The sequence below is a fragment of the Gossypium arboreum genome, chromosome 9, assembly GCF_025698485.1.
Source record: "Gossypium arboreum isolate Shixiya-1 chromosome 9, ASM2569848v2, whole genome shotgun sequence".
Classification (NCBI taxonomy): domain Eukaryota; kingdom Viridiplantae; phylum Streptophyta; class Magnoliopsida; order Malvales; family Malvaceae; genus Gossypium; species Gossypium arboreum.
The window spans coordinates 78,223,567-78,247,699 of NC_069078.1; the positions used below are offsets into that span (position 1 = coordinate 78,223,567).

The following is a 24,133-nucleotide window of genomic DNA, read 5'->3' on the forward strand; positions in this document are numbered from 1 at the left end:
CAATTTCAGCTCCAACAGGTAAGATGTAACAAATGCATGTAACTCATGTACTTTGTTTTTACTAAACCATGCTGCCCATAAAACTCTGGTAATAAGGATGCATTTTTCTAAATCAGAAACTGAAATAAGTAATCCAATATGAAATGTTTGTAGTCGAGTGTAAAGTTGGCCAGCTTATATCCATCCTTTCCCAGATTCCAAAGATGCTTGCACAATCTCTGCAAGCATGAGCTGTATCCTTCCCAAACACTTGGCAAAAACGGCAAAGGTTTTGTGCAACTTTTTTAGCACAGAGATTGCACATGGTAAGAAATTAATTCCTATGTTTTGATTTAATAATTAAAGTCTAATTATAATATTATCAAAAAACTTTTAAAATAAAAAATTCCTCCCATGATATTACACACTTGGAATATCAAATAAAAAAATAACAATATTAAATTTGAGATTTTTATGATTTCTGATTCTAAACCTTGAGTTGTAAAATCCTTTATCATTGTTATCAAATGGACTTCAAAAGCTTAAAATTAAAAATAAGATTAAATTTCATATATGTGAAAAATACAAGGACTGGAAGGAAAATTAGACCAAATAAGAACTTTATATTTAACCAGTTGTGAAATTAACTAAAAGAAAATTTTAAGAAAATCTATTTACAACAGGTCAAGAAACTTCAGGTTCTCAAAACTGAAAGAAACGCGTTCATTGTTTGTAATCAACCCATTGGATTGATGGGTCAGATTGATAAGTACTTGTCTAGCAACAATTATTCCATTGTCAAAACGAGGAAGGCAAATCATAATACAAGGAGAAAAACAAGAAGAAATAAAGCCAACAGTTGTTCAAAAATATACACTAAGGGCTTTAAAAAGGGAAAAGCTCCTGTTTCATTTCCTTTGCAAATGGAGAAGTAAACAAACTATCAGAGATCTAGGTGAATGACATACATAAGTGTAGGTGAAAATTTCCGGGAGGGCATCTATCACCAGTCGTCTTCAAGGCTAGCACGGTGAAAACACAAGACTGTGCAAACGAATATGATGAATGATGTAAATTCGATGAACATTGCACCAGTTGAAATCATGTGAGCATGCCTGAGAATAATGGGAATTGCAAAACTCCCAACAGCAGATGCCCCTGTAAGAAATTTGGCAGCATCTATCCATCTGCAATGAAGTTAAATAAATAAAGTGAACAAGACAACAAGGTGATAAACTGAGGAACTATTTTTATCAAGAGTTTGAACACCACAGTCCCGAAACAACCAATGATTTTTTATGCTAAAGGCATAATGGGAAAAATATATAAGAGGGTTTAAAAGCTTATATTGATAAGAATTCTACTCACCCCCCACCATCCCGACTGGTTAGAAACTGAGTTGATCCACCTCCAAAGAATAAACAAGGCATTGGCACCAGGACATACATGAGAGCTGTGAATAATAGTAGTTTCTTAGTATCAATCATTAAAAGGTAACCTGGTTTATTAAGTGGCATGACCAATTTCTAATAAACTGTCTCACCTGAAAGCATTGGCCACCAGTTGTTATATAATGCACAAGCCTGACATGGAAATTCAAAAACACTTCATTGATATTAGTGATGGATTATAGGGAGCTGATATGCTCAAAATTAAAGTGAATATACAAGAAAGGAATTCAGAAACAAATGCTTTAAGCTCTTAACACGGTTGGATCAGTCAATGGATAGATTAACATTGTCAGCAACTTCTTCATCGAAAGTTCATTTTATTAAGGGAAAAATCAGAATATCAGATTAATACAGCAAATACTTTAAAACGGAAAAAAAACTGCTGCCTCCAAACCAACCCCTACACAAAACATGCCTACCTGAGGCTGAACTAGTAGAGGTACCGGAAAGCAAATCAAACTCAGGAGTGCCAATTAAATCATGTATTAGTCACTTCAATGCCCTCAAAGGACATCCAAAAGGCCTTAAATACAAACAAGCTCGTCTTGAAGAAATTTGGGCTATTAGCAAGTATCATTGAACCCTTTTATTGTTACACCAAACAAACACAAGGCAAGACTCACTCAAAGTCCTTCAAAATTAAGATAAGAAATATAAAAATAATGTATGTTTTCTGAAAAAGCTACGGCGTAGCTCAGTACAAGTCAAATTTAAGAGGCGATAAATGCACCCACACTAATCACACAGTAGCATATTGATATATATCAGATGTTTCGGCGGATAAAGTTGCTATGTGCAGCCTAGAGACAGGTGGCATGGTTGAACAGTAAACCCATTCTACATCAGGTAAAAGAAGCACCCCACTAGGTCCATAAATTCCATCTTCGCACAAAGCAAGACAGCATGATTGTACAAGCCTCCAAAAAATTCAGGAATTTGATTTCACTCGAATAGTCCATATCATCAATAAAGACAAGTTTAAGACCACTAAGCTTACTAGACAGTTGAACCAATATAAATACCAAGTCAGGATGGTTGGAGAGCCATTTACGGTTCACAGAGAGGGAAGGCCAAGGTTGGTGATTCGAGCTACAGTACGCCTAGGTGCCTCCATAATTATTCACACGCCCAATACTACCTATCCCGAGTCTTGCAGGTACTGATCTTCACCAGTCAAGGTGCCCCTCTCCGTGAACCGGTACATTACTCTCCGCGGAGAACGAGGACAAAACCCCGACACAGGGACAATTCCTTTGATTGTTGATGGTCCGAACGGCTGCCCAGAGACGACACATCAAAGACAAGACTTCTCCCAGAGGAGCCAGTTCTCCCTCAACAAACCTATAAGCTAATTAAACCTCAGACAGATCAGGAACTTAACTCAACCTCTTCCCAATTACTACTAGATGTCTTTAGACAGCCTAATAGAGTTTAATTAACCTACATTTGTCAAATTCAGTAACCCTCCCTTTGTTCACAAGAGTTAGCAAATAAAATGCTATCCAAAAGCTGTATCTTTTTCCTCACATCTGATGTCAATTCAATCTGATGCAACCTTAAAAGGACTTTCTTTTCAAAAGAAAAATCTCCTTTCAGAAACAAGACATCACCACTCCTAAATACTAACATATCAAGTCCTCTAATACGAAAGAGAATTTACATTCCATCTTCTCAAGATATGAAGACACTAACAGGATGCGTGTGAAAATCATCTTAGTGACATAATACCATGACTTGATGTAGGATTAAGTTATGTGAATCAAAACTGCATAGATTTAAATAAAAATAGGCGCACATAATCTACAGTTACCGCAACGCAAAAAACCAATCACATCAATTGTGTAAGGTCCAACAAAGTATAATGTGGAACAATGGTTTTATGGTGGAACCTAGAAAATTTTGTGTTGTGATTGGTTAATTGCATTATAGTCATAAACTGAAATATAGGTAAAATGCTTCAATAAGCATTTAGCTAACAACATATCCGAAGACTAGCACTGCTTCTATCACAAGGAAAATGTAAAACAAGACCCGATCACAGTGTTGATGGCAACGCATTCTAACTTGCAAACTATAATATAAACATCAATAATTATTCAGAAAATATTTACAATAATTCAGTAGCAGTGCCACTGATGACTAATGGCTTACAGCTGAATCAGATTAGGAGAAACATACCAGAATTTGTAACAGTATACTAGCTGAAAACATAAAAGCGAGCCCAGCAAGCCTGCATATTTCGAAAATAAAACACAGATAATAAATAAATAAATTCCACTTGCTTATAACTTCATAAAACCCAGAATTATCAATAAAGATTACAACTTACACTGCCGTTAACAACAGTTATCCAACAAGCCCAAACCGCAGATGAACCAGAAAAAAGAAAAGAAAAAGAAATTAGCCCCAAAAAATAATTTGAAAACAAATGATAAAAAAAAAAAAAAAGAACGAAAGACTTCTCTTTAAAGAAAGATCTAGGTCCGACAACTAATTTCATTTCATAACCTTATCGAATTACAATATCACAGTCAAACCCCAAGCATCCTACAACGAGGATGAATCGAAGAGTATAACCGAAAAAATAGAAAACAAAAAGCAGAGACGATGATTACCTTCAATAGTCATAGCCATTTTTGGTAGAAGGGAAAGTTGGAGTTGCTGTCGATCGAAACTTCGCTCACCGAAATTGAGAAAGGAAGGAAGATTAAAGAAAAAGCAATCAGAACATACTAATACGACAACAATTTTCAATAAGGGTTCAGATTAATTTTAGAATTTTTCGGACAGTAAACCTCATAGATCCCTTTTTATCTTATTTACTCTTTTGGCCCTCCAACTATATAATTTCTTTTACTTTGATATTTAAATTTATTTTATTTTAGTATTTAGACTATCATTTTTATCTTATTTTATTAAAAAAATTAACATCTAATAAAATATATAATGGTTCATGTTTTATTAACAAAAATTTAATTTTAGAGTGAAATAGAACAAAATTAAAAGTTAACTATTAAAATTTAAAAAAAAATGGTGCCAACACAAGAAACTATGTGAGCTAAATTATGATTTAAGTTTTTTAGTATTGTAACTTTCTTTTTATTTAAAAACATTTATATTTATTTGTTTAAATTAATAAAGTTAATTTCATACCAAAACTGTAGTTTTAGTTTCTATTTTAGTGTAATTGTATTGGTGTGTATCAAAACACATATACAAATATCAAAATAAAACAAGAGATCTAGGAATAGGGATAGCAAGTTGATATTGGTTTAACTTCCTTCTCACAATATATATATATATATATATATATATATATATATTTTGGGTAAAAGTCTTTTGAAATATCCTTTTCAATAAATATATATATATATATATATATATTTAGAAATAACAACGTTACACGATTACAATATTAATCAAAGGTTAAATTATTGAAAGATTATTCATATCCTTTCGCAATAAATCACATTAAATTTGATGGCTCTTCATAGTATAGTAATCCTTAGACTCCAATAGGAGTATATTTTGCCATGTGGTATGCAGTTTCATTCAATGATCTAGTAACATGATAAAATCGAACTTTCCAATTCCGAGTTAGTAATTGATGAATTAGACGTAATTCTTTCAAGTTACTATTAGCGACACTACTAGATAAAAGAGTTTCCGCAAGAAATGTATTATCACATTTCACATCTATTTGTCTAATTTAATAAATAAAAATTATTATTGTTAATAAATTGAATAAAATATAAGTATAATGATTTATTTGACCATCTAACTGTAAATAAAATTATTTTAGTCTTTCATTTAAGTTTTTACCTCTTTTAATCCTTAAACTTGTATTTTTTGTCAAATCGTCTTAAAATTGATAGAAAAGTTTACCTTTGTTAGCTTTGTTGATGTGGCATGCATGTGAATTATCATGTGGATAGCATGCTAACATGTACTTAATTTTAAAATATTAAAAATATTTTTATATATATTTTTATACTTTTAAATAACTATAACTATTTTTCAATTTTAAAATAATTTTTAAAATTTTAAAAGATTAATTAAATGTTAACCTATCATTATTAAAAAATATCAACTTTTTCATCCATTTTAAAATAATTTAATAATAAATTTTAAAAATAAAAATAAAATACTTTTTTTATAAAATTAAAAGATAAGCTATATACTTAAAATATATCATAGTTAAGTGATTTATCCCCGAGTTAACTACATCGAAATTTATCTAATGAAAATTTTTGGGCATTAATCAGAAAAGCTAGAGGAAGGATTTCTAACAAAAATCCCGTAATAGAAGAGAACGCCTAATCCCTTATATAGAAAATCTCATTGTTAGAGATATTCAAGTTGGCAAAGATGAGGAACCACAAGATAAAAATCTAGTTTTTAAGTAACTTTATACTAAAGTCATTTTTATTTTAGTTATTAATTTTATTTTTTATTTAATCACTCTAATTAAGATAATTATTTAAATTGATAACAGTCGTTAAAAATTTCATTAATATACTAATGGATTGTTGTATTGACTTTTTTTTTTTTTTTACTTTTGACTAAAGCCAACAACCTTTTTATAATTAGTCTGAAATACATTTTATTCTTTTGGTTATTTGCAACACGAAGATTTTAATAGTAATATCCATCAATATCTATGTTCTCTAAGAAGAGAGAATTCAATAATGACGACGAATCATAATCTCAGTCTTTTTTGATGAACCCACTTATCGATATAACACCACTAGCCACTCTACCGCCAGAGGCTATCAATAAGTTATTGATAAGGTGTTCATCTATTCTAAAAATAGCTTGAGTTTGAATTAATGTTAGACTAAAAAAATATTTATTTTTTCAATCGCATCATAATTCAAAAATATATGAAATGTAGGATGATTGATTCTTTTTTCATAGGCCGGTTCGAAATTATGGGCAAACCAGTTAAGTATAAATTAATTTTGGTACGATGATTTGAACAATTTTTAAGTGTCTGATTTTGGAGTTTCTTTAATTGAGGGACCAAGATGAATTTTCGGTCGTTGTACAGGGACTCCTAGTAGATTTTCACCGATTTATTTGATTAGACTTGTATCTTTATTAACCTTTTCTTTTGTAAAATTCTAGAGGTCAAAGGCTGTTTTGGTCATTCAGGATTGAGTAAAGTAAATTGCCAACTACCGTGTTTATAGGGATAGGATTTGACGTGGGTAACTCATCTCATCGTTTACGTTGCAACGCCTCCAAAAATTGAATTTAGGGTTTAGGGATTGAAATTAATCGAATCGTAGAATGTCTCAGAGTGGAAAATTGATGCCGAATATCGATCAACAAAGCACGAAGATGCTCAATCTCACTGTTCTCCAACGAATAGATCCTTTCATAGAGGAAATTCTGATCACTGCCGCTCACGTCACCTTCTATGAATTCAACATCGACAGCAATCAATGGGTTCGCTTTCTCGCAATTCTCTTTTAACTCTTTGGAATCTTAAATTTTTAAGTTTGGTTTGGTCTAGAAATTTCAAGTTTTTTTTCCTTTTAGATTTAGATCCTTTGTCTTTTTTGTTTTTTTTTTTAATTTTTTTTTCGTTTTTATATTAGAGTCGAAAAGATGTTGAAGGATCTCTCTTTGTTGTTAAGAGGTAAATAAGTCAATGTTTTTGAGTTATTTTTTCAGCATTAACTTTGTCAGAAACAAGTAAATAACTTGGAAATTGATTTAGTTTATATTAGTGATTGATGATTGTGTCCTTGGTTTTTAAGGAATGCGCAACCTCGGTTCCAGTTCATTGTAATGAATCGGCGTAACACAGGTTGAAATTCTTAATTGAAATGAATTAGCATGGACCTTTTTTCCCCTTGATTTGGTATTGAATCTGCTTTTAACAAACAGATAATTTAGTGGAGAATTTGTTGGGAGATTTCGAGTATGAGGTTCAAGTCCCTTACCTATTGTATCGAAATGCTGCACAAGAAGTTAACGGCATGTGGTTCTATAATTCTCGTGAATGTCAGGATGTTGCTAACCTCTTTAGTAGGTAGAGCTTCCTCCTTGTCTTCTTTTCCATTTAGCTGAATTTGAGCATGATTTTCCCAAGTGAATTCATATATGGAGTTCGTATTTTTATTATCTTGTGCTTTCTTCATTACGTAATGATTATTTTTCACCCTAAGGCAGGGTTTAATAGCTAAAGACATTCCTTTGACGTGTGGTTTTGATTTGCCTCCTGTTCTGGTTGATTGAATTTTTAAGTATTCATAAATTTGGTTACAAGATTCTAGATAAGTGAGGTCAATGCACTTTATAATGTTGAACCAATAATGTATGTGTTTTTAGCTCTATCAAACTATCAAGTGCATAATTGTCACTGGTATGCATCGGGATATTTCTATATCAAAATAAGAAGTTTCCTGGCATTGACAACAACATTGGAACTTTCGTATTTTAAGAATATATGTTGAAATCATTCAAAACAAATCTATATCAATCTGTTTTGTGAGTTATAATTCAATAAGTGAAGTTAAGGGTCTGTTCCTTTGGGTGGTTTTATTGTAACATTTCATTTGTTGTCTTTTGCACAGAATACTTAATGCATATTCAAAAGTTCCTGCAAAGCCAAAAGTATCTGCAAGCAAAAGGTAATGATTTTTATGAAGCATCTGTAAGGAAGTTATCGCTTTTATGAAGTCATAGAACATATTTTTAACTGTTTAATTTGCCCCTGCAGTTGTGGAGTGTATGTCTGTATTTTTCCCTTCATATTATCTTGTTCGATGCCCATATGGCATTTTCGTCAATTGTCTGTTTTGCATGTATAAGGGGTCCGTCTGTGTATGAGGTAAGGTAGTTTTGCAATTGCAAGTAAGTAAAGGATTAAGGTAAAGGCAGTAGAGAGGAGGACTAGGGTGGACTGTGGATGCCAAATGTTGTGGAAGGTGAAGGACATAGAAGGTAGCAAGTGGGCAGAATATGAACTGAGAATAGGGAATAGATGGAATTAAGAATTGAATTCTACTATATGCTTAAATATTTGAGTAAGGTGAGCTTTGTAAAAAGTTTATTGTTATAACAATGAGCCTCAACTCCCATATCTACAGGTTATGAGGTGCACCAAAATGTAGCTCAATAAGTAATAATTGCCAGACATGCTAAGTCCCATGGGTAAATTTATAATTTACGATTAGCTGGAGAACAAGCATCCACATGTTTTATTATAAATGATTATCTTGGACTTTAGTGATTTTGATTGTGATCCTTGGCAAATTAAAATCCTTTTTGCCAGTATATGCTGGTAGTAACTTATTTAAACTTTTTGCCTTTTTACGGTGTCTGAGTTTTCTAAGCTTATTTATCACTATAATGCAGTGAATTTGAGGAACTAGAAGCAGTTCCTAGCATGTCTGTAATAGAAGGCCCCTTGGAGCCGCCAGCAACTGCCTCTCCTACTACTAATGCACCTGAAGATTCTTCATTTGTTAACTTCTTTAGTGTATGTCAACAGCTGATATCATCTTTTTTTGGCTTTTCAAGACCTAATATTTATCCAATGTATCTATTCTCAAACTTATGTTGTTCACTAACTTCAGGCTGCTATGAATCTCGGAACTAATGCTCCCGATGGTACAAATTCAATACAGCCTTACCATTCTATCTCAACCACCCCTCCATCTTCTCATGTAGCAGCTGTCGTCTCTGCTCCAGTGCCAACTCCACCAGTGCCGTCCCTTCCTCCTGCTCCTCCTTCACTCGATTCAGTAAGTAGCAGCAACCGAGTGACCAATCTCATTAAGCCTTCTTCCTTTTTTGCTCCTCCTACCTCATCATCCTCCTCATTGATGATGCCACCTATCTCTTCATCAACACCAACTGCTTCTGCTCTTCATCCACCCCTCAACCTGCAACGTCCTTATGGCACTCCTCTGCTTCAACCTTTTCCACCACCTACTCCACCTGCATCTCTTACTCCTAGTGCACCTCCTACTTTGCATGATGGAACTCATATTAGCAGGGATAAAGTTCGTGATGCACTTCTTGTGCTTGTTCAGGTATTTAAGAAAAAATTTCTGCCTCTTGGTTCTTGTTTTTAACTTGTAATGTTAATTAATAGCAGCTCATGTCGCTTGATTGTGACGACTTATTAGAATTCAGCCAAAAGATTGATTTCTTAATAGAAAATAAGAAGATAAATATTGGAAAAAAAATCATTATTATGAGTAGTTAATGCAAATGCCTGTGAGAAGATGTAGTCAGTAGTACTGTCCAACTGGGAATATCTTTGCACCTGTTGAATAGTATTGATAAGTATTCTTTCTAAGATTTCAAGACTGAACTTGATGTGGTATGCTTGGAAGGCCACTAATAAATCCCTGGTGAAGACACATACATGTATACATAATTTGAGGCCCCCTTAATTTGGTGTATGCTTCTTGTTATTGACTGATTCTTGCTTTCTCGTGCTAGGATGATCAATTCATTGACATGTTCTACCAGGCATTGCAAAAGGTGCATCACTCATGAGCTCTAAAGTTCATCCTCAAAGCTTCACTTCAAAGTTCCCTGTGCACCATGTACTTTTATTTTCTTCGGTCAGGTATCTCAACTTTGACACTTGATTCGATCTATATCCTAATTGTTAATGGATGACAGTGTGAAATACTACCCCGTTAGCATTGTAGTTTGTATAACTGGAGCTGGCATAAATTAAAATGGGCTCATGTTTGCTGATGCGGCAAAAAGGTTGTGGCCTGCATGATGAAGATAAACCTAAAAGTTTCAACACGCACCAAAAGAACTGATCTTTGAGGGTTGAGAGAAGATAGAGAAATTAAAAATCAGCTTTATTTCCTCCAGCAAACAGCCCACTATCGTTCCGTCCATGTCAACATAAATCCTTGCTTTCTTCCTTATCACCATTTCCTCTCTGCACCGTTGAGCTTGCTTTCAGGAGGGAGAGACCTATTGTCGTTGATATCTGGAGAGTGTTCATTTTCTCCACTTTTTGAGACGTGCATCATATGGGGGATGGTGGAGTGCAGCAGCTATGTTTCATCATATAAGGTGAACAACTACAACATAGATTTCAGTTTGAGGATTTCAGGCAATGTTTTGTCATATTTTATTGGACCGTAACCCGCAAAGGTTTTAGCTGATCGAATCAGTTATAGAAGATTGAATGCCTAATTCAACAAAGTATAAGTCTGAGGTGTGCAGTGGACATTGAAGCAGAGTTTGAGGATTAATTCGGTGTTTAGTCTTTAAAGCGATAGTGGACATCCCGTTGCCAGATTTCTTTGATTGCTCAGTAATTGTGAAACTGATTCTGTTTATAGTATGACCTTCCTGTCGTGCCAACTAGTATGAGAAGTTGCTGGTGTGAGCTCTTTCAGACTATTGGAAGCATTGGAAGTTTGGTTTAACATAATTGTATCTTTTCTTCGGTCTATTGTAATAGTTGGAATTGAAACCTTTTTTTTTTTTTTGTTATTATTATTGTTATTTTTTTTTATAGAAGTTAAAATGTTGTTTAATATGATGCGAGCTTCTTGGATGTTTAGGACAATGCTAGTGTTTGTCAAAAGGCTCTGCAAATGTGACTTCAATGCAAAATGATTTGCATTGATTTACTGTTTCGCCACTTGAGAAATATAGCAAGACCGCCATTTTTGCCTGATTTTTTTGTCATTGGGTGTGTGCGTGGACGGGCTCTTTTTAGTGTCGTCGCTTTGAAATTGGTAAACTTGTTGCATGCTGATACATTTGATATGAAACTATGAATCAATCACCCTGCATGGAACGTTCATGGGGAGACATTTCTGTAACAGGGACTGTTTTATAGATTCAATAATAATTATTATTTTGAAGTTACAAATATGTCAAGATTTCCAATCATTAAGCTGAACAATTAACTCAATAACTAAAACTAATTAACTAAAATAAATATGACAGAGAGCTTACTCATGAGTTACACAAGGTGGAAGGAATTTGGATCAAGCTTATGACCATGGAGGTTAGGTCTTCTTGTATAAGTTAAGCTTGGCAAGGATTTTATAAATATTAAACTCTGTGAAACGTGAACTCTTTCTTTAAAGAAAAGAAAAATAACAAGTGGATGACGAATTTTAAAACAACTTGATGAATAGGGTGAGGGATGCATACGTAGAGAAGTGAGTTTAGATTGTAAAATGGTATTAGGGCAATGGAGATTAATTAAATAGGCCCATGTGGTTAGGGTTGAGCCCGTCCAATGAGAACACGTAGGTTCATAGAATTGTCAAATCTCTCGGTATGTAAAATACGCGAGAAAGGAACTGAGTTTGCTTGTTCCTTAGCAGTAGTGGACATGGCGGCACTCAGAAGACTTATTAAGGGAGCCCCAAAACCATCTTTCCTTATTCCTCCAACCTTTCTTCTTTCGCACAGAGGTATCGCCTCCAAGCTTTTCGTTGGAGGTACCCTTCTTACTTTTCATTTACTCTTCTCTATCCTCTTGTGTTATATGTTACCTTCAATTTTTCTTGTACAGAACCCTCAGCTTATCCTGTAAATACAAATGCTTGATCAATATTCAGTAATGATGTATATATTCCTTTGGAAACGTTTCCCTCCTGTTCCAGCTCATCTCAACTATAAACTGGAAATTGAATTGAAAATACATGATTTTAGCCGAAATAAGTTGAAACCCAAATTCTTACTCTGTTTATAGCATCTGATTGCATTAGTATCATTACCAGTCTTGACACTGAATAGATTTTTGCTTAAACTTATAACAGTCTTTGTAAATTCCTTTTTTAAACAGGTCTGTCCTTTTATACCACGGAGAAGGGGTTATTAGATGCATTTTCTCAGTATGGTCAAGTTATGGAAGGTCAGTCTTGATGATATTTATTGAACAATAGTCTGAGGATTCAAGGGTGGGTTTATGCCTAAACTTTGTTCTAACATGGTTACTTTTACCAGCCAAAATTATAACGGATAGGGTTTCAGATAAATCAAAAGGTTTTGGATTTGTTACTTATGCATCTGAAGATGAAGCTGAGAAAGCTATAGCTGAGATGAATGGTAAGGTACTGAAGTCCATTCCTTCATCTTCCTATATACTGAGATCTCAGTGGTTTTCAGAAATAACCTAGTGATTACTGACAGGATTTGAATGGACGTGTTATTTTTGTGGACTATGCTAAACCCAAACTTGCTATTGGAGGTGGAATGCCTATTGCAAGAGGACCTCCGGATCCAGTAGATAAATTACATTTCAAAGACACAGGCACTGAGAATTAGGTACAATCTTATGCTACATACAAAACATCTTAAATTCATTGCTACAATGATAATGGTGGCTTTTTATCATTTCAGATCTATCTAGCAGCCCCGAGGACTGCACATCAATAGAAGCAACAAGTCATAGAAGTTAGGGTTTTAAGGTCTAGAAACCTAGTAAAGAGCACAGGCTAAGTTACGTAGGTTGATTTAGCTTTCGTATATTTGATATGATTGCTTGTTTTAGCAGCAGATACATAAAACTCTTTGCAAGTGGAACAGTTAAGGAAGATGGTCTTGTATCTTTTAAATTATTCATATTGATTTGCTTCTCTTTATCCAACAGACTACATTCCTTTTAACCAAGCTTAGTTTAATGTTATATTGCTGTACCTCCATTACTTCATCAGTGTGATATATGAACGCATATAATTTATAACTAGCATGTCAAGTTTATGGCTTTGTTTCATTTAACTTGGTGAAATCTTTTTCTTCATTGAGTGATTGGTTAAGCTGCTTTTTGTCATCATAATAATCTTATGCAGCTATGAAGCTTAGGGAGCATGCAATTTAATTTGGGATCGCAGTAGGGAACTAAGCATCAGCTGTAGCCACGGTTTTTATATCGGATGATGCCATTAGATGATGGCCTTATGCGAACACTTTTGGACCATCCTTAGTGTCAACAATCCCAGTTTTGAACATCCCAGTTTCGTTATTATGTACTTTGAGTGGATAATAACTAGTTAGGGGTCACAATTGGGCATACTCTTATCTGTTTTGGTTTGTAAAATCCCTTTATTTTTCAAACAAAATTTTATCATTTTGGTGGCTATATCATTTTAAAATATGATTATAGACCTTGAACAAAAGTTTGGCAACCTTTCTTTGGACCTATTTTTATTTGAATATTATTATACCCTTGTCATATCACTTGCTGTCAAACCATTAAATCTTATGATTAAAGGAAAAACTTGGCAAAGTTCACTCGAAAGAAATACAAGGAAGAGTTCCTCTTAGCACTCGTTAATTCATCATTTTTTTTTAATTTAATGAATTCTTTATTCTCTTAAGTTGACTCAAATAATAGTCGTGATTGACATTTATCATTCTACCACCTGTGCTTAAGGAGTAGGATATTTAATGACTGGATTCATGCTAAGCCAACTTCTTTTTCTCTTTAAACACCAAGACAAGAGGGACACGTTAAGTAAGAGACATAGGATCAAGATAGCCTGTAACCTATTCAAACACCTTTGCAAATCATAACGTTAGTGGCTTTCCGCACCATATATAGTGTGAATCGCTATTATTTTAATAGTTGTTTGCACTACTTATAAATGAATTACCATCGTAACGATCTACAACATTTTGTATAACTTAATTGTTATAAAAGATTATTGTTGTATATGGAAATTTATATCTTTACCCTTAAGAAGTTTTTTATTTTTAAATCCAAAATTAAACATTGGACTATAATAAAATTAAGAGGTTCGATACATCATAATATTATTGATACATACAAGTTCACTGAAAGTAAAATTTCAAGGAAAACAGTGATTGAAAATTGCTTCCCTTTTGTGCCAAAGCATTAATCCCACGATTTGTTTCCTTAAAGATATGCTTCAACATCCATTACTGGAAACCATGTATCTCGATTTGTTTCTTTAAAGATATGCTTCAACATCCATTACTAGAAATGATATAAGAGATTAGATCTCTCGATGTTTCTTGAAAATGTAAAGGAAATTGAAACCAATGATAGTGAATTCATTTTTTTAATACAAGTGAGCATTTGCATTACAATGTGAAAGGGGAAAGGGTTCTGCGTCGAACCCTGAATCTCATGAACTTGAAACCCATGTAAGTTTGTCACTGAACTAGTGGTTTGATTGGTGTGATAATGAATTCTAAAGTTGTCTGAATAGCGGTAGCTTGACGCAAGAGCCAAATCCTGGAAATCGGTAGTGAGGGCGGAAATAAAAAATTTTAAAATTTGAGGCTAAAGATATAAATTTTGTTTAAATGGGTCTAAATTGAATTCTTGATAGTTGGGAGAGACTAAAACTGATGTTATCCCACTTGACTAACAGAGCCAAGGCCCCTATTTGCCCTCCTAGCTATGCTCTGGCTGAGGAGATCCTGTACAACCTTCAAAATCGAAACAGTTACTCCCCATATAGGGTAACAGATGGTTTCAATATCGTTTTTGTTTCTTGTTTTGGTATTTCCCAATTTGGCAATTACTTGGTTCTAAATTCCATTGATAGTTGGTGAGCATAGAGAATTTCATTCCATGTGTCAGGTATACCAGGTAGGCACCAATGGCTGCAGTCCTGTGGAGCATCAGCAGGAGTCCCTGGCTCTTGGTGCCTCGACGGGTGACCATCTTTCCTGAACTCTGTCAGGTATGTAATGTTTAACAACCGGACCTTCCTGTTGCCATATGTCATCTGATTAATTACATCAGCAATGTATCGATTATTCCAAGGCTCTGCTTTAAGCTTTTTTTCGTTCTTTTCTGGTTCAATTTCTGCATCACACAAGCCACCATCATTCCATGCGCCATTCCTGCAATTTCCATAAATAAAACACTCATCAATCATTGCTGCAACAGAAGCTGTTGTTTTCCAAGGGAGAGACTGAACATACTTATTGTTCAATCAGTACGGAAAGTAATCTTTCGGCATATTGAGTATATTCTATATATTTGTCCACCAAAGGCGGTCATTTAGAGCATGGTTTAGGTAGACCATTCTGGTTTAGGAAAAAATTAATGGCCATGCAGTCCGATTTTGCCTCTTGATTGTTGATACTTGTCGAGCGTAATAGCATATTTTACATTTACAACCACAATAAACATATACACTTACGTATAATGAACTGGTGAATAGCTTTGAAGAAAAACATGGCTCCGTTCCGAGTTTAAATTCTTGGTTATCCATAGCTTCAACGTGTGCAGAGACCTTCGAAACCCCTCCATCACATCCATGGTCATGTTCACTTTCCCTCCTTCCTGGAAATAGCATCCCCTGAAAAGCGAGACATCTTCGTCATTATTCCTTTATGCCGTTTGAAATGGAAGCAAGGCATGGAGAGAATTAAAGAGATAGCATTAGCAATAACCCATACATCCTAACAGTTTTCTCCTTGTTCCACCAATGCCCTGTATTGAGGACTAGAACATGGGCCCCCGTCCATCGCTCGGAATACTTGTGCAACTTGTCGACACTGATGGTTACTTGGACTTGAGCTGCTGAATCTTTGGGTGGGCGATTGATGATAACAAGGAACGGTGCCCTGTAATGTTCAATGGTGAGGTTGTAATCTCCGAACTTCATGGAAAGAAACCCCTTGTGTTTGGTTATGGGGCTTCCATTTTCTTCGAAGATTGATGACTGGTTGGTAACCGCCTGTGCTAGCATGCATATCAGAGACTCCCACTGGTTTCTACCAATTGAATCACCTGCAAATACTATTCGTCGGTTTCGACTCCTTTCCAAAAAGTCGCTCGCATTGAATCTGAGGTGGTCCATCCGAAAGCAAAAAAAGGGAGAGCCGTATATCACTTTGGAGTTCATTATTTCTTTGCGCAACTATGCAATTAAACTAGCAAGTGAAACATAAATCCAGCTTAAATAATCAACCTAAAGAATTTACCTAGGAAGATCACAGCCATGGGGTTGCCATCTCCACTTGAGAAACTCTAGGTCTTCTCGTCCATTCCGACGACACTGAAAACCTCGATCAAGAAACATGCAGCTCTCGTTGTACAACTGAATCGGATAATTCTCGTCTCGAACCCATCTACCGTAGGAATAATCGCAGGGTTGTCTTTGTTGGTTTGATATAAGTTGATGAGCAGCAGGGAAGAAATAACCGAAACGGAAAAGAAGAGGCGAGTCTCCAAGGTTGAAAACAATGATAATGGAGATGAATAAGATGAAGACAAAAGAGAGAATATAGCAACGTTCTCTTTTATTTATTACAGGGACGAAGGAAGCATTGTATCTTGTTTGGGTCGTGCGTTGATCCATAAGAAGAGGATCGAAGAAGATGATGCAGAATCCAGTTTTACTTTCAGATACAATTTCTAGGAGATCTTTTCTGTTGCAAAAAACTTGCCCGACGCAGAGACGTCGATCTTTGTTTTTTTCATTGGTTCTACTGCATGTCTTTATTTGTCTTGTCTTTATTGGTTCATTTCCTAATCAAAAGTTTTTAAGACATAAATATTCACGACATCTTAATTTCAGAGAGATTTAACTCAATTTCGCCACTCTCAGAAGTCAAAAGGTTTTTTATATATAAGAAACGAACAAGGTTTTACATTTACTTGTAAGTAATCTTATTCTTCTTTTCTAAATCAACCTATACATACTTTTGAGAACTTAGCTAATATATTCTTTTAATCTAATACTTAAAAACTAGTATTTGTATTCTTAAAATGAATGATGAAATATTTAATACGATAATGAAATAAAAGTTATATTAATTTCTTAATTTTTCAATATATTTATTGAAACTAATTTAATAATTAATCTTTAAGGTTTTGATAAAATTATTTTAAACAATTATTATTGATTCTTGATATATTTGTTTTAGTTTGTAAGATCAAAATTTTATTTATTTACTCCTGAAAAAAACCTACAATGTGTGCATTGTTTAATAAATTACTTATTTCCTAATGGAAAATCCTAAGAACTTAGTACCTTGCCAAACTGTCATAATAGGTCTCTCTGTTTTTAACTGTTGAAAGCTTCGATTATAACCCAACACAACAATCCTGTCAAGTATAATTGAATAAGATAAAATAAACCCAACAAATACATAAAAGATTAGGTTAAAATATGGTCTTCGTCCCTGTATTTTTACTAAATTTGAAATTTAATGTATATATTTAAATCTTGAGCGTCAGTGTGTTTCGCTGTGTAGATCATCATGCTTATCAACAAATTTTCATTTGAAAACTATGAAAATTTGTTATCGCAACCTAGCACCTGAAATGTATCCTAAGTGGTTATTTGGATTCTTGCAAGGAGAAATAGATTTGGTTTTGGTAGATTTGAAGTATGCCTAAAACTTAAGTTTAAGAAAGATCTAAGAATCATTACCCCTGACAAGAATTAGGGTAGAATAAACGTTTGAGTTGTTCCATTAAATTTGAAATTCGCCTTACGACTTTGTTAAAATATTAGCAGCCTGATAACACTTAAAAAAAACATTTAGAGTGAATAAGGTCACAAAAAAAATGAAAATTGATGTCCATATGTATGAAGCACATGATTAATTGTGAGATATGAAGCATTAATGTTGTCACACTAGAGAAGAGGGAGAGTAGATATAAGCAAACTTATCTCTTGAAGCAAATTATAAATCCATATCAATTCAGAAATAGCTCAATATTCAGCCTCAATAGAAGAACATGAGATTGAATGCTGCTCCTTGGCAAACCAAGACACAAGACTCAAGCCACGATAAATCCCACATCTACTCTTACATTTCTGATCATCAAAATTTCCCGCTAAATTAAAATCACAAAAACCATGGTGTGTACCGACCATTAAAGGAAAAGAATAAACCATGATAGGAGGTAGTCTTTAAGTAGCATAAAATACGATCCATAGCCCACCAACGATGCACAGTGAGCGAGTGACTAACTTTATTAACGGCATAGGAAATATTGGGATGTGTAAATGTCAGATATTTGTAGCCCGCCAACAACACTGCGGAAAAGGGTGTCATCATGAAACTTTTCACTATCAGCCACTATCAATTTATTAGCAGGAGAAGACGGAGTCGAGATATCACTGCAAGAACACATGCTAGAGCAAAGCACAAGTTCTTTAATATATTTAGACTGATGCAGCATAAGACTATTTTATTTCCAAGTAGTCTTAAGGTTGAGAAAGTAATGAAGTTTGCCAAGGTTTTGCACGGAAGGTCGAGATTGCAAGTGAGTTATGAGAGAGTCGACAATAAGAGGTGTACGCATTGGCGGTGTTGGAGGTATCGTAGGAGATTGAGTAAGACTGATTGAAGAAGACCTTTCCAAAACAAGATCAATGTCATGGGAATTCACTGTACCCAACTTGTCAATAGAAGATGAAGTAGGTGTGAGGGTGGTCGAAGCAGTAATAAGTGAACAAGTAAAGGAAGAAGTCGGTTAAGATGGTAATACAACAGGTGTTTCTGGTAGCCGCGGAGATGGTAAGTTTATAAGCTAAGGTGGGGGCAGTCACCATCATCACCTTGTGCCTAAAACGGGAAAACAAACTCGTCAAATAAGGCATGGCGAGAAACATAAAACTTATTGCAAGTAAGATCATAACATTTACATCCTTTATAAGTCCTACTATGACCCATAAAAACATATGGAGACGGAGCAAAGGATAGTATAAACAAACAAAAACACAGAGAGTGATAATCAAGCTTGGTAGTAAACAAAATCTCAAGGGGAGACATATTCTGTAATTGAGATTTAGTGAGACAATTGATGATAAAGGCATTTTACCAAAAACGAGTAGGGGCATATGCATGATGTAACAAAGCTCGATTGGTTTCAGTAATATGGCAATGTTTGCACTCAGCACAACCATTTTGTTCAAGGGTATGTGGATAACAAACATTTCCATTACATCTTATATATGAGGTTAATGCTTGAAATTCACCATGAGATTTTTTATTGGGAAATCGAAAAAATTTTCAATTAACAAGTGAAATTTACGAAAAAATTAACACATCGGATTTAATTTTTAAAAATATAATTATGTATTTGCTAAAATGTTAAAAATCGCATTACAATGAAGACCATCATTGCTGATAATAATAATAATAATAATATCCAATTTAATAATTTTAACTAACTATCTTAATTTCATCTCACTTTTCATCAAGATCCAATGGTTAATATGTTGCCAAAATTTTACGATTTAATAAATATAATACATACAATTATCCTTAATCCAATGACCCATATTAATTTCATCTTCTTCAAGTAAATCTAATGTCTCAAATTCAATACATATGCCGAAGGGCATTTCGACAATTTTGCCAAAATATCCTCACTTGAAATATGATCATTTTGCCCCTAAGAATCTTTGATATTTACGTTTGAGTCTTTTCTCACTTTTGGTATAATTTTAACTTTAGTATTTTAACTTTTCCACTTTGTAATTTAACCTCTCAACTTTTGAATATCTATTATTTGATCCTTTACTTTTCATATCTTTACGATTCAATATCCTCAATTAATATCTCACAATAAACCATGTATTTCAACTTTCTCCAATGTCCAACAGTCTTTCACCCCATAAATCTATTATGCATGTTCTAGACTTAGTTTCACTTTTATACTGCAGTGGTTTTAGGAGCGTTACAAATCACTAATTCGATAATTGAAATTTCTTTTATGAATTTTGCTTACTGCATAAACTAAAATGTAACTGAACTATATCATGCCAAGAAACAATACTCCTAACAATAGCAGTAGAAGCATGCCCAAGACACACATACCAAATGGTAGAATTATTTATCTTGAAGGATGGGCAAATAGAAGAGGATGATAAGGAGGCGATAATTGTTAAAACATACACACCGTCTCTATTCAGTCCTCCCTAAAGGATGGTCTTCGTTTTCAAATCCTTAACAACAAAAATTTATGGAAAAATTCAACAAAAACATTGTTTTGATTTAATAAAAGAATTAACGAATTATTTAAAATTCAAATATGTACAAAATTTTAATAATAGTTATAGAGGAAAATGTTTTATTATATATTCTTAATATTTCCATATTAAACTCAATTATGCGTAAACATATTTTTAAATTTTTAATAAAAGAATATAAACAAATTAAAAACCAAACAAATAAACCAGGTTTTTTATGAATAATAATAATAATAATAATAATAATAATAAATTATAAAATGGGAGATTTTGTAAATTATTTAGGTAAATGATATGTTTTCTATCATAAATTTAGGTATCGTCACCCAATTTTAGATGAAAATAATACTTTTCTTAAGTTGTGCTGTTATATTGTCAAGCAACATAAAATATACGGTTTTTTTAAATATTAAATAAATATCATAGGATTAAAAAGATATAATTTAAATTTGTGTTGCTAATGTGTTAGACAACACCATTTTAAATAATAATTTTTTATTCCTACTATATTTATACAATATTTAAAAGAAATTTATATTTGACAGCACCACTTAACAAAAAATTTTCACCTAAAATGATTGAGTGATATGAATTACTTTTGAAATTGATGCCGCCTAACACACAACACCTAAATTTATTATAAAAATCATACCATTTACATAAATAATATACAACATACCCATTTTTGTTATTAAATTTTTTATTATCTATGTACGAAACCCACCAACCAAAAAAAAAAAAATCATTAATCACACACAGAAAAAAACATTAGTTATTTGGTTTAATCTCGATTCATTAGCACGTAAATGGCTAGCACCAACATAGTACTCCCATGTACGCTCAACACCGAACAGCTTACCTTCCCAAATCCGAGTTAGCGCCTGAAAACCTTGAAAAGGGGTTAAAAAAAAATCAAATAAATTAAAAGCCCTCAGGCCTCAGTACCGCCGAACCCTGTTAATAGCCTGCTTCCCCTGAATAGTTAGACCGTGGAAGAACAAAGATAATTCATTAGCTTAATCAAATTGGTTATCTCTTATATCAACCTAAATGAAGGTAAAAGTAGTGTGCAGGAAGCTGTATGACTACGTCCGATACGATCTCAAAGAAATAGCTTTCCCTTCTTCATTGCCTGATCCTCCCCACATCAAAAAGCGCCGCAAATTGACTTGGCACGAGCGCTTCTTGGTACTTTTCTTTTCCACTTTCTCTTCCGCAGTAAGAGTTCTGTTTGCTTATCGATTTCTGGGTTTTAATGATGAATGCTGTTAGATTCTGGGTTTTCCCCCTTCCATATAATTGTATTTTTTGATGGTTTATGTGATGGAGAAGCTATATTAGTACTGGATTGTCGTTTAGATATTACTGCCAGTTTAAAGAGCATGGTTCTATCATTTCTCCATCATAGTAAAATAGTGAGCTTGGTTTGTAAATTAACCCCCCCCCCCTTTTTTTTCTGCATCGTTGCTATTGCTGTAAGCAAAAACATTTTTGAATTCTGAAGCCTTTTTTTGGAAAAAAAAAATGCATGGTTTTTACTTAAAATCAAGAACGTATGTTTGGAAGTACTTTAACGTTTGAACTATTAGCAATTTCTTCTCAAATATGATGATTTTGCCACTTCCTTTTTATAATATATTTTTTTGCTTTTGTTCCATTTGACAAATTTTAAAGAAGCATAATGAAAATTTGAAATCTCACAAATGCTATAGCTGGTGATCAGGGTGGAAATTAGATCATTGGGATATTGAAATGATCAAATGACTTTTATGTACTGTTCTGCTTACTTGATGGTTAACTTAACCACTTGAATGTCAAATGATGCTCAAGAACCTATTATTTGCCTATGTATTAGGGAATAAGAGGCATTTATTTTTAGTATATAAGTAATAAAAACCTGTCATCGTTCTTTAGGTGTTGAAGGAGGCTTCTAGGCTCTATGCTGCAAGCTGGGTAAGGGATATTGGTCCTGATCTTAGACCAAACGATTATAAGAAGGATGATGGGACAGAAGGTAAATCCAATGGAGATAAGAGTAGGAGTACAGAGACAGAACCTTCAGCCTTGGAGGATATTGGTGAGGAACTTTACTTTGTGGTTTCTTCTCTTGAAATGTTCTGATGTATAAGTTGTCTGTAATGAATCAAGAAGTGTATAGCATGACTTGCATAATATGTGGCATATTATATGTGCAATACACTGTTAGGTTTGTGCTTGATACATCTTATGGATGTCAAGGAACAAAGTCCCCTAATGCTTGAGTTCAGTTAGGTTTTCATTTCAACTTCCTTTTTAGTAGAAGTTGTCTGGAGGTAGCATGGAATTGATTCTTTGACTTCTTTTTCCCCTTGGTGCTCAGAGTCATCCGTGACTGCATTTTGTTTTATTATGTTGTTGGCACCTGTGTTCAAGTCATATATTTTACGCTTCCATTGGCATATTTTTGGTGAACCCCTTCTTCACTAGGCCAAGGTTCAGTTGTTAAGGAAGATATTAAATTACTGTTTATCTCCTAGCAGTCTTAGTTATCTGGGTTTCATTGTCTAGAGCCATTATCATGACGATCATACTGTTATCTTATGCTACCTAGGTACCTTTTTTTCTTCATTTTGGTAAATAAAAGTGCTCACTCTTAAGAATGATAGCATAATGTGCCATCTGCAAATATTCTGTTTTCTGAACATCTTAATATATATTTATTTAATTGATTTTTGAAAGAAAATCTTCAACTGATGATAATTTTCTACTTATTCTGTCATCATTTACCTTTGTGGTACTACTTCTCTTTTTCAACTACAATTTTTGAGGCCAAATTTCTCTCCTCTCACTCTTTGCTCTCTTATTTTCCTGGTATTATAGTTTATCTTGTTGAATTTTACATTGTTTTGATGTTGTCTATGGAAATGATTTAATAGCGGTTGCTGCAAGAGGAGGGATGGAGACTTTTAGGCCTGCTTTACAGAGGTTATACATGACAAGGGCTTCTGCATATAGAGATGCTCTTAAGAGTTTCATAGAAGGATATCAAGAAGGTATCCAGCAGGTCATGGAGAAAAAGGAAGATTCTTCTAAAGCTCAGCAAGAAGGAAATACTGATAAGAATTCAGCTTGATGGCTGATAAGTGCATAATCGGAGATGCATGTGAGTACTTCTTCAGCATGCCTATTGTAGATACAAGTTTAGAGATTTGGTGGAGCTGGGTTAGCATGAAATCACAAGAATGATACATGTCCTGAGAATTTTCCTGTATTGAGAAAGTGACCTTTAGAAACTACAAATATAATGGGAATCTCCATTGACAATGGTGATGCTCTTTCCTTCTTGTCATTTCATGTTTGTTAGTTTTTGTTGTAGTTTAGTATTCAACGTGCTTGAGCTTGGAGAAATGTAAAAGAACCTTAATGCTTAATGGAGGCAGTTTGCATATGATACCCAATTAGCACTTTTGCATTAAAGACCAATCTTGAATATGCTGCTCTTACACTAAAGAAACCAAAAACATGATTGACTGTGAAAGAAAAGATTGTTGTAGTCTTAAGTTGCATTACTTGAAGTAAAATTTGATTGCTGCTTTTGCTCTTTTTTTCTTTTTCATTCTGCTTTTTCCCTTCTGGTTTTAGCATTTATTCAAAATAGCTAAAGCATTAAAGAAAGGAAGCCTAAGAAAATGCATCATTTGGCATACATCCCTGAGAAAAAGGTTTGTATATTACTATAGTGAAAAGCAGCATGTAGCAAAAAAAAAAAAATTGTCTTTTTGTTGGAATGTGGGTGAT

General features: G+C 33.8%; 5 protein-coding genes across 11 annotated transcripts; 3 read left to right on the forward strand and 2 right to left on the reverse strand.

The window, feature by feature from the left end:
- Positions 1-678: 678 nt before the first annotated feature.
- LOC108454506 (vacuolar protein sorting-associated protein 55 homolog) lies at positions 679-4,217 on the reverse strand. Its single transcript, XM_017752988.2, has 5 exons — positions 3,760-4,217; positions 3,609-3,660; positions 1,523-1,562; positions 1,348-1,432; positions 679-1,166 (listed from the first exon to the last, which is right to left on the reverse strand). The coding sequence occupies exons 2-5, from the start codon at positions 3,639-3,641 to the stop codon at positions 983-985; spliced, it is 342 nt and encodes a 113-aa protein (XP_017608477.1). The 5' UTR covers positions 3,642-3,660; positions 3,760-4,217; the 3' UTR covers positions 679-982.
- A 2,344-nt stretch (positions 4,218-6,561) lies between these two features.
- LOC108457216 (mRNA-decapping enzyme-like protein) lies at positions 6,562-11,103 on the forward strand. 5 transcript variants are annotated; one of them, XR_008270874.1, is made up of 9 exons: positions 6,562-6,881; positions 7,034-7,074; positions 7,196-7,245; positions 7,326-7,470; positions 8,015-8,071; positions 8,799-8,922; positions 9,020-9,478; positions 9,894-10,023; positions 10,101-11,103. XR_008270874.1 is itself a non-coding variant. In XM_017756146.2 (8 exons), exons 1-8 carry the CDS (start codon positions 6,723-6,725, stop codon positions 9,948-9,950), a joined length of 1,092 nt encoding a protein of 363 aa, XP_017611635.1. In that variant the 5' UTR covers positions 6,562-6,722; the 3' UTR covers positions 9,951-11,103. The 5 variants fall into 5 exon arrangements, 2 of the variants coding, with proteins under 2 accessions (XP_017611635.1, XP_017611636.1); XR_008270875.1 differs by having other exon boundaries at positions 10,170-11,103; XR_008270876.1 differs by having other exon boundaries at positions 10,378-11,103.
- Positions 11,104-11,640: 537 nt separating this feature from the next.
- On the forward strand, positions 11,641-13,561 carry LOC108455850 (small RNA-binding protein 11, chloroplastic). Of its 3 annotated transcripts, none has more exons than XR_008270877.1 (5): positions 11,641-11,881; positions 12,229-12,297; positions 12,390-12,491; positions 12,576-12,710; positions 12,786-13,051. XR_008270877.1 is itself a non-coding variant. In XM_017754411.2 (5 exons), the coding sequence occupies exons 1-4, from the start codon at positions 11,677-11,679 to the stop codon at positions 12,708-12,710; spliced, it is 516 nt and encodes a 171-aa protein (XP_017609900.1). In that variant the 5' UTR covers positions 11,641-11,676; the 3' UTR covers positions 13,235-13,561. The 3 variants fall into 3 exon arrangements, 2 of the variants coding, with proteins under 2 accessions (XP_017609900.1, XP_017609899.1); XM_017754411.2 differs by lacking the exon at positions 12,786-13,051 and adding an exon at positions 13,235-13,561 and having other exon boundaries at positions 12,390-12,496; XM_017754410.2 differs by having other exon boundaries at positions 11,642-11,881; positions 12,390-12,496.
- Positions 13,562-14,471: 910 nt separating this feature from the next.
- LOC108455613 (protein trichome birefringence-like 8) lies at positions 14,472-16,911 on the reverse strand. The gene is made up of 4 exons (XM_017754154.2): positions 16,350-16,911; positions 15,822-16,211; positions 15,563-15,721; positions 14,472-15,260 (listed from the first exon to the last, which is right to left on the reverse strand). The coding sequence occupies exons 1-4, from the start codon at positions 16,724-16,726 to the stop codon at positions 14,933-14,935; spliced, it is 1,254 nt and encodes a 417-aa protein (XP_017609643.1). The 5' UTR covers positions 16,727-16,911; the 3' UTR covers positions 14,472-14,932.
- A 4,223-nt stretch (positions 16,912-21,134) lies between these two features.
- Positions 21,135-23,812, forward strand: LOC108455702 (uncharacterized). Its single transcript, XM_017754236.2, has 3 exons — positions 21,135-21,544; positions 22,271-22,433; positions 23,272-23,812. Exons 1-3 carry the CDS (start codon positions 21,407-21,409, stop codon positions 23,466-23,468), a joined length of 498 nt encoding a protein of 165 aa, XP_017609725.1. The 5' UTR covers positions 21,135-21,406; the 3' UTR covers positions 23,469-23,812.
- The last annotated feature ends 321 nt before the right edge of the window (positions 23,813-24,133 follow it).

Excerpts from the sequence above, each read along its gene's own strand:
- LOC108454506 (XM_017752988.2), bottom strand. The coding sequence starts at position 3,641 with ATGTTTTCAGCTAGTATACTGTTACAAATTCTG. Across the intron at positions 1,433-1,522 it reads CTGGTGGCCAATGCTTTCAG|CTCTCATGTATGTCCTGGTG; the intron begins GTGAGACAGTTT and ends TATTATTCACAG. Across the intron at positions 1,167-1,347 it reads ACCAGTCGGGATGGTGGGGG|ATGGATAGATGCTGCCAAAT; the intron begins GTGAGTAGAATT and ends ACTTCATTGCAG.
- LOC108457216 (XM_017756146.2), top strand. The coding sequence starts at position 6,723 with ATGTCTCAGAGTGGAAAATTGATGCCGAATATCGATCAACAAAGCACG. Across the intron at positions 7,246-7,325 it reads AATGAATCGGCGTAACACAG|ATAATTTAGTGGAGAATTTG; the intron begins GTTGAAATTCTT and ends TTTAACAAACAG. Across the intron at positions 9,479-9,893 it reads CACTTCTTGTGCTTGTTCAG|GATGATCAATTCATTGACAT; the intron begins GTATTTAAGAAA and ends TTCTCGTGCTAG.
- LOC108455850 (XM_017754411.2), top strand. The coding sequence starts at position 11,677 with ATGAGAACACGTAGGTTCATAGAATTGTCAAATCTCTCGGTATGTAAA. Across the intron at positions 11,882-12,228 it reads CTCCAAGCTTTTCGTTGGAG|GTCTGTCCTTTTATACCACG; the intron begins GTACCCTTCTTA and ends TTTTTTAAACAG. Across the intron at positions 12,298-12,389 it reads GTATGGTCAAGTTATGGAAG|CCAAAATTATAACGGATAGG; the intron begins GTCAGTCTTGAT and ends TACTTTTACCAG.
- LOC108455613 (XM_017754154.2), bottom strand. The coding sequence starts at position 16,726 with ATGGATCAACGCACGACCCAAACAAGATACAATGCTTCCTTCGTCCCT. Across the intron at positions 16,212-16,349 it reads CATGGCTGTGATCTTCCTAG|ATTCAATGCGAGCGACTTTT; the intron begins GTAAATTCTTTA and ends GGACCACCTCAG. Across the intron at positions 15,261-15,562 it reads TATTCACCAGTTCATTATAC|GAATGGCGCATGGAATGATG; the intron begins GTAAGTGTATAT and ends TGGAAATTGCAG.
- LOC108455702 (XM_017754236.2), top strand. The coding sequence starts at position 21,407 with ATGAAGGTAAAAGTAGTGTGCAGGAAGCTGTATGACTACGTCCGATAC. Across the intron at positions 21,545-22,270 it reads CTTGGCACGAGCGCTTCTTG|GTGTTGAAGGAGGCTTCTAG; the intron begins GTACTTTTCTTT and ends ATCGTTCTTTAG. Across the intron at positions 22,434-23,271 it reads TTCAGCCTTGGAGGATATTG|CGGTTGCTGCAAGAGGAGGG; the intron begins GTGAGGAACTTT and ends ATGATTTAATAG.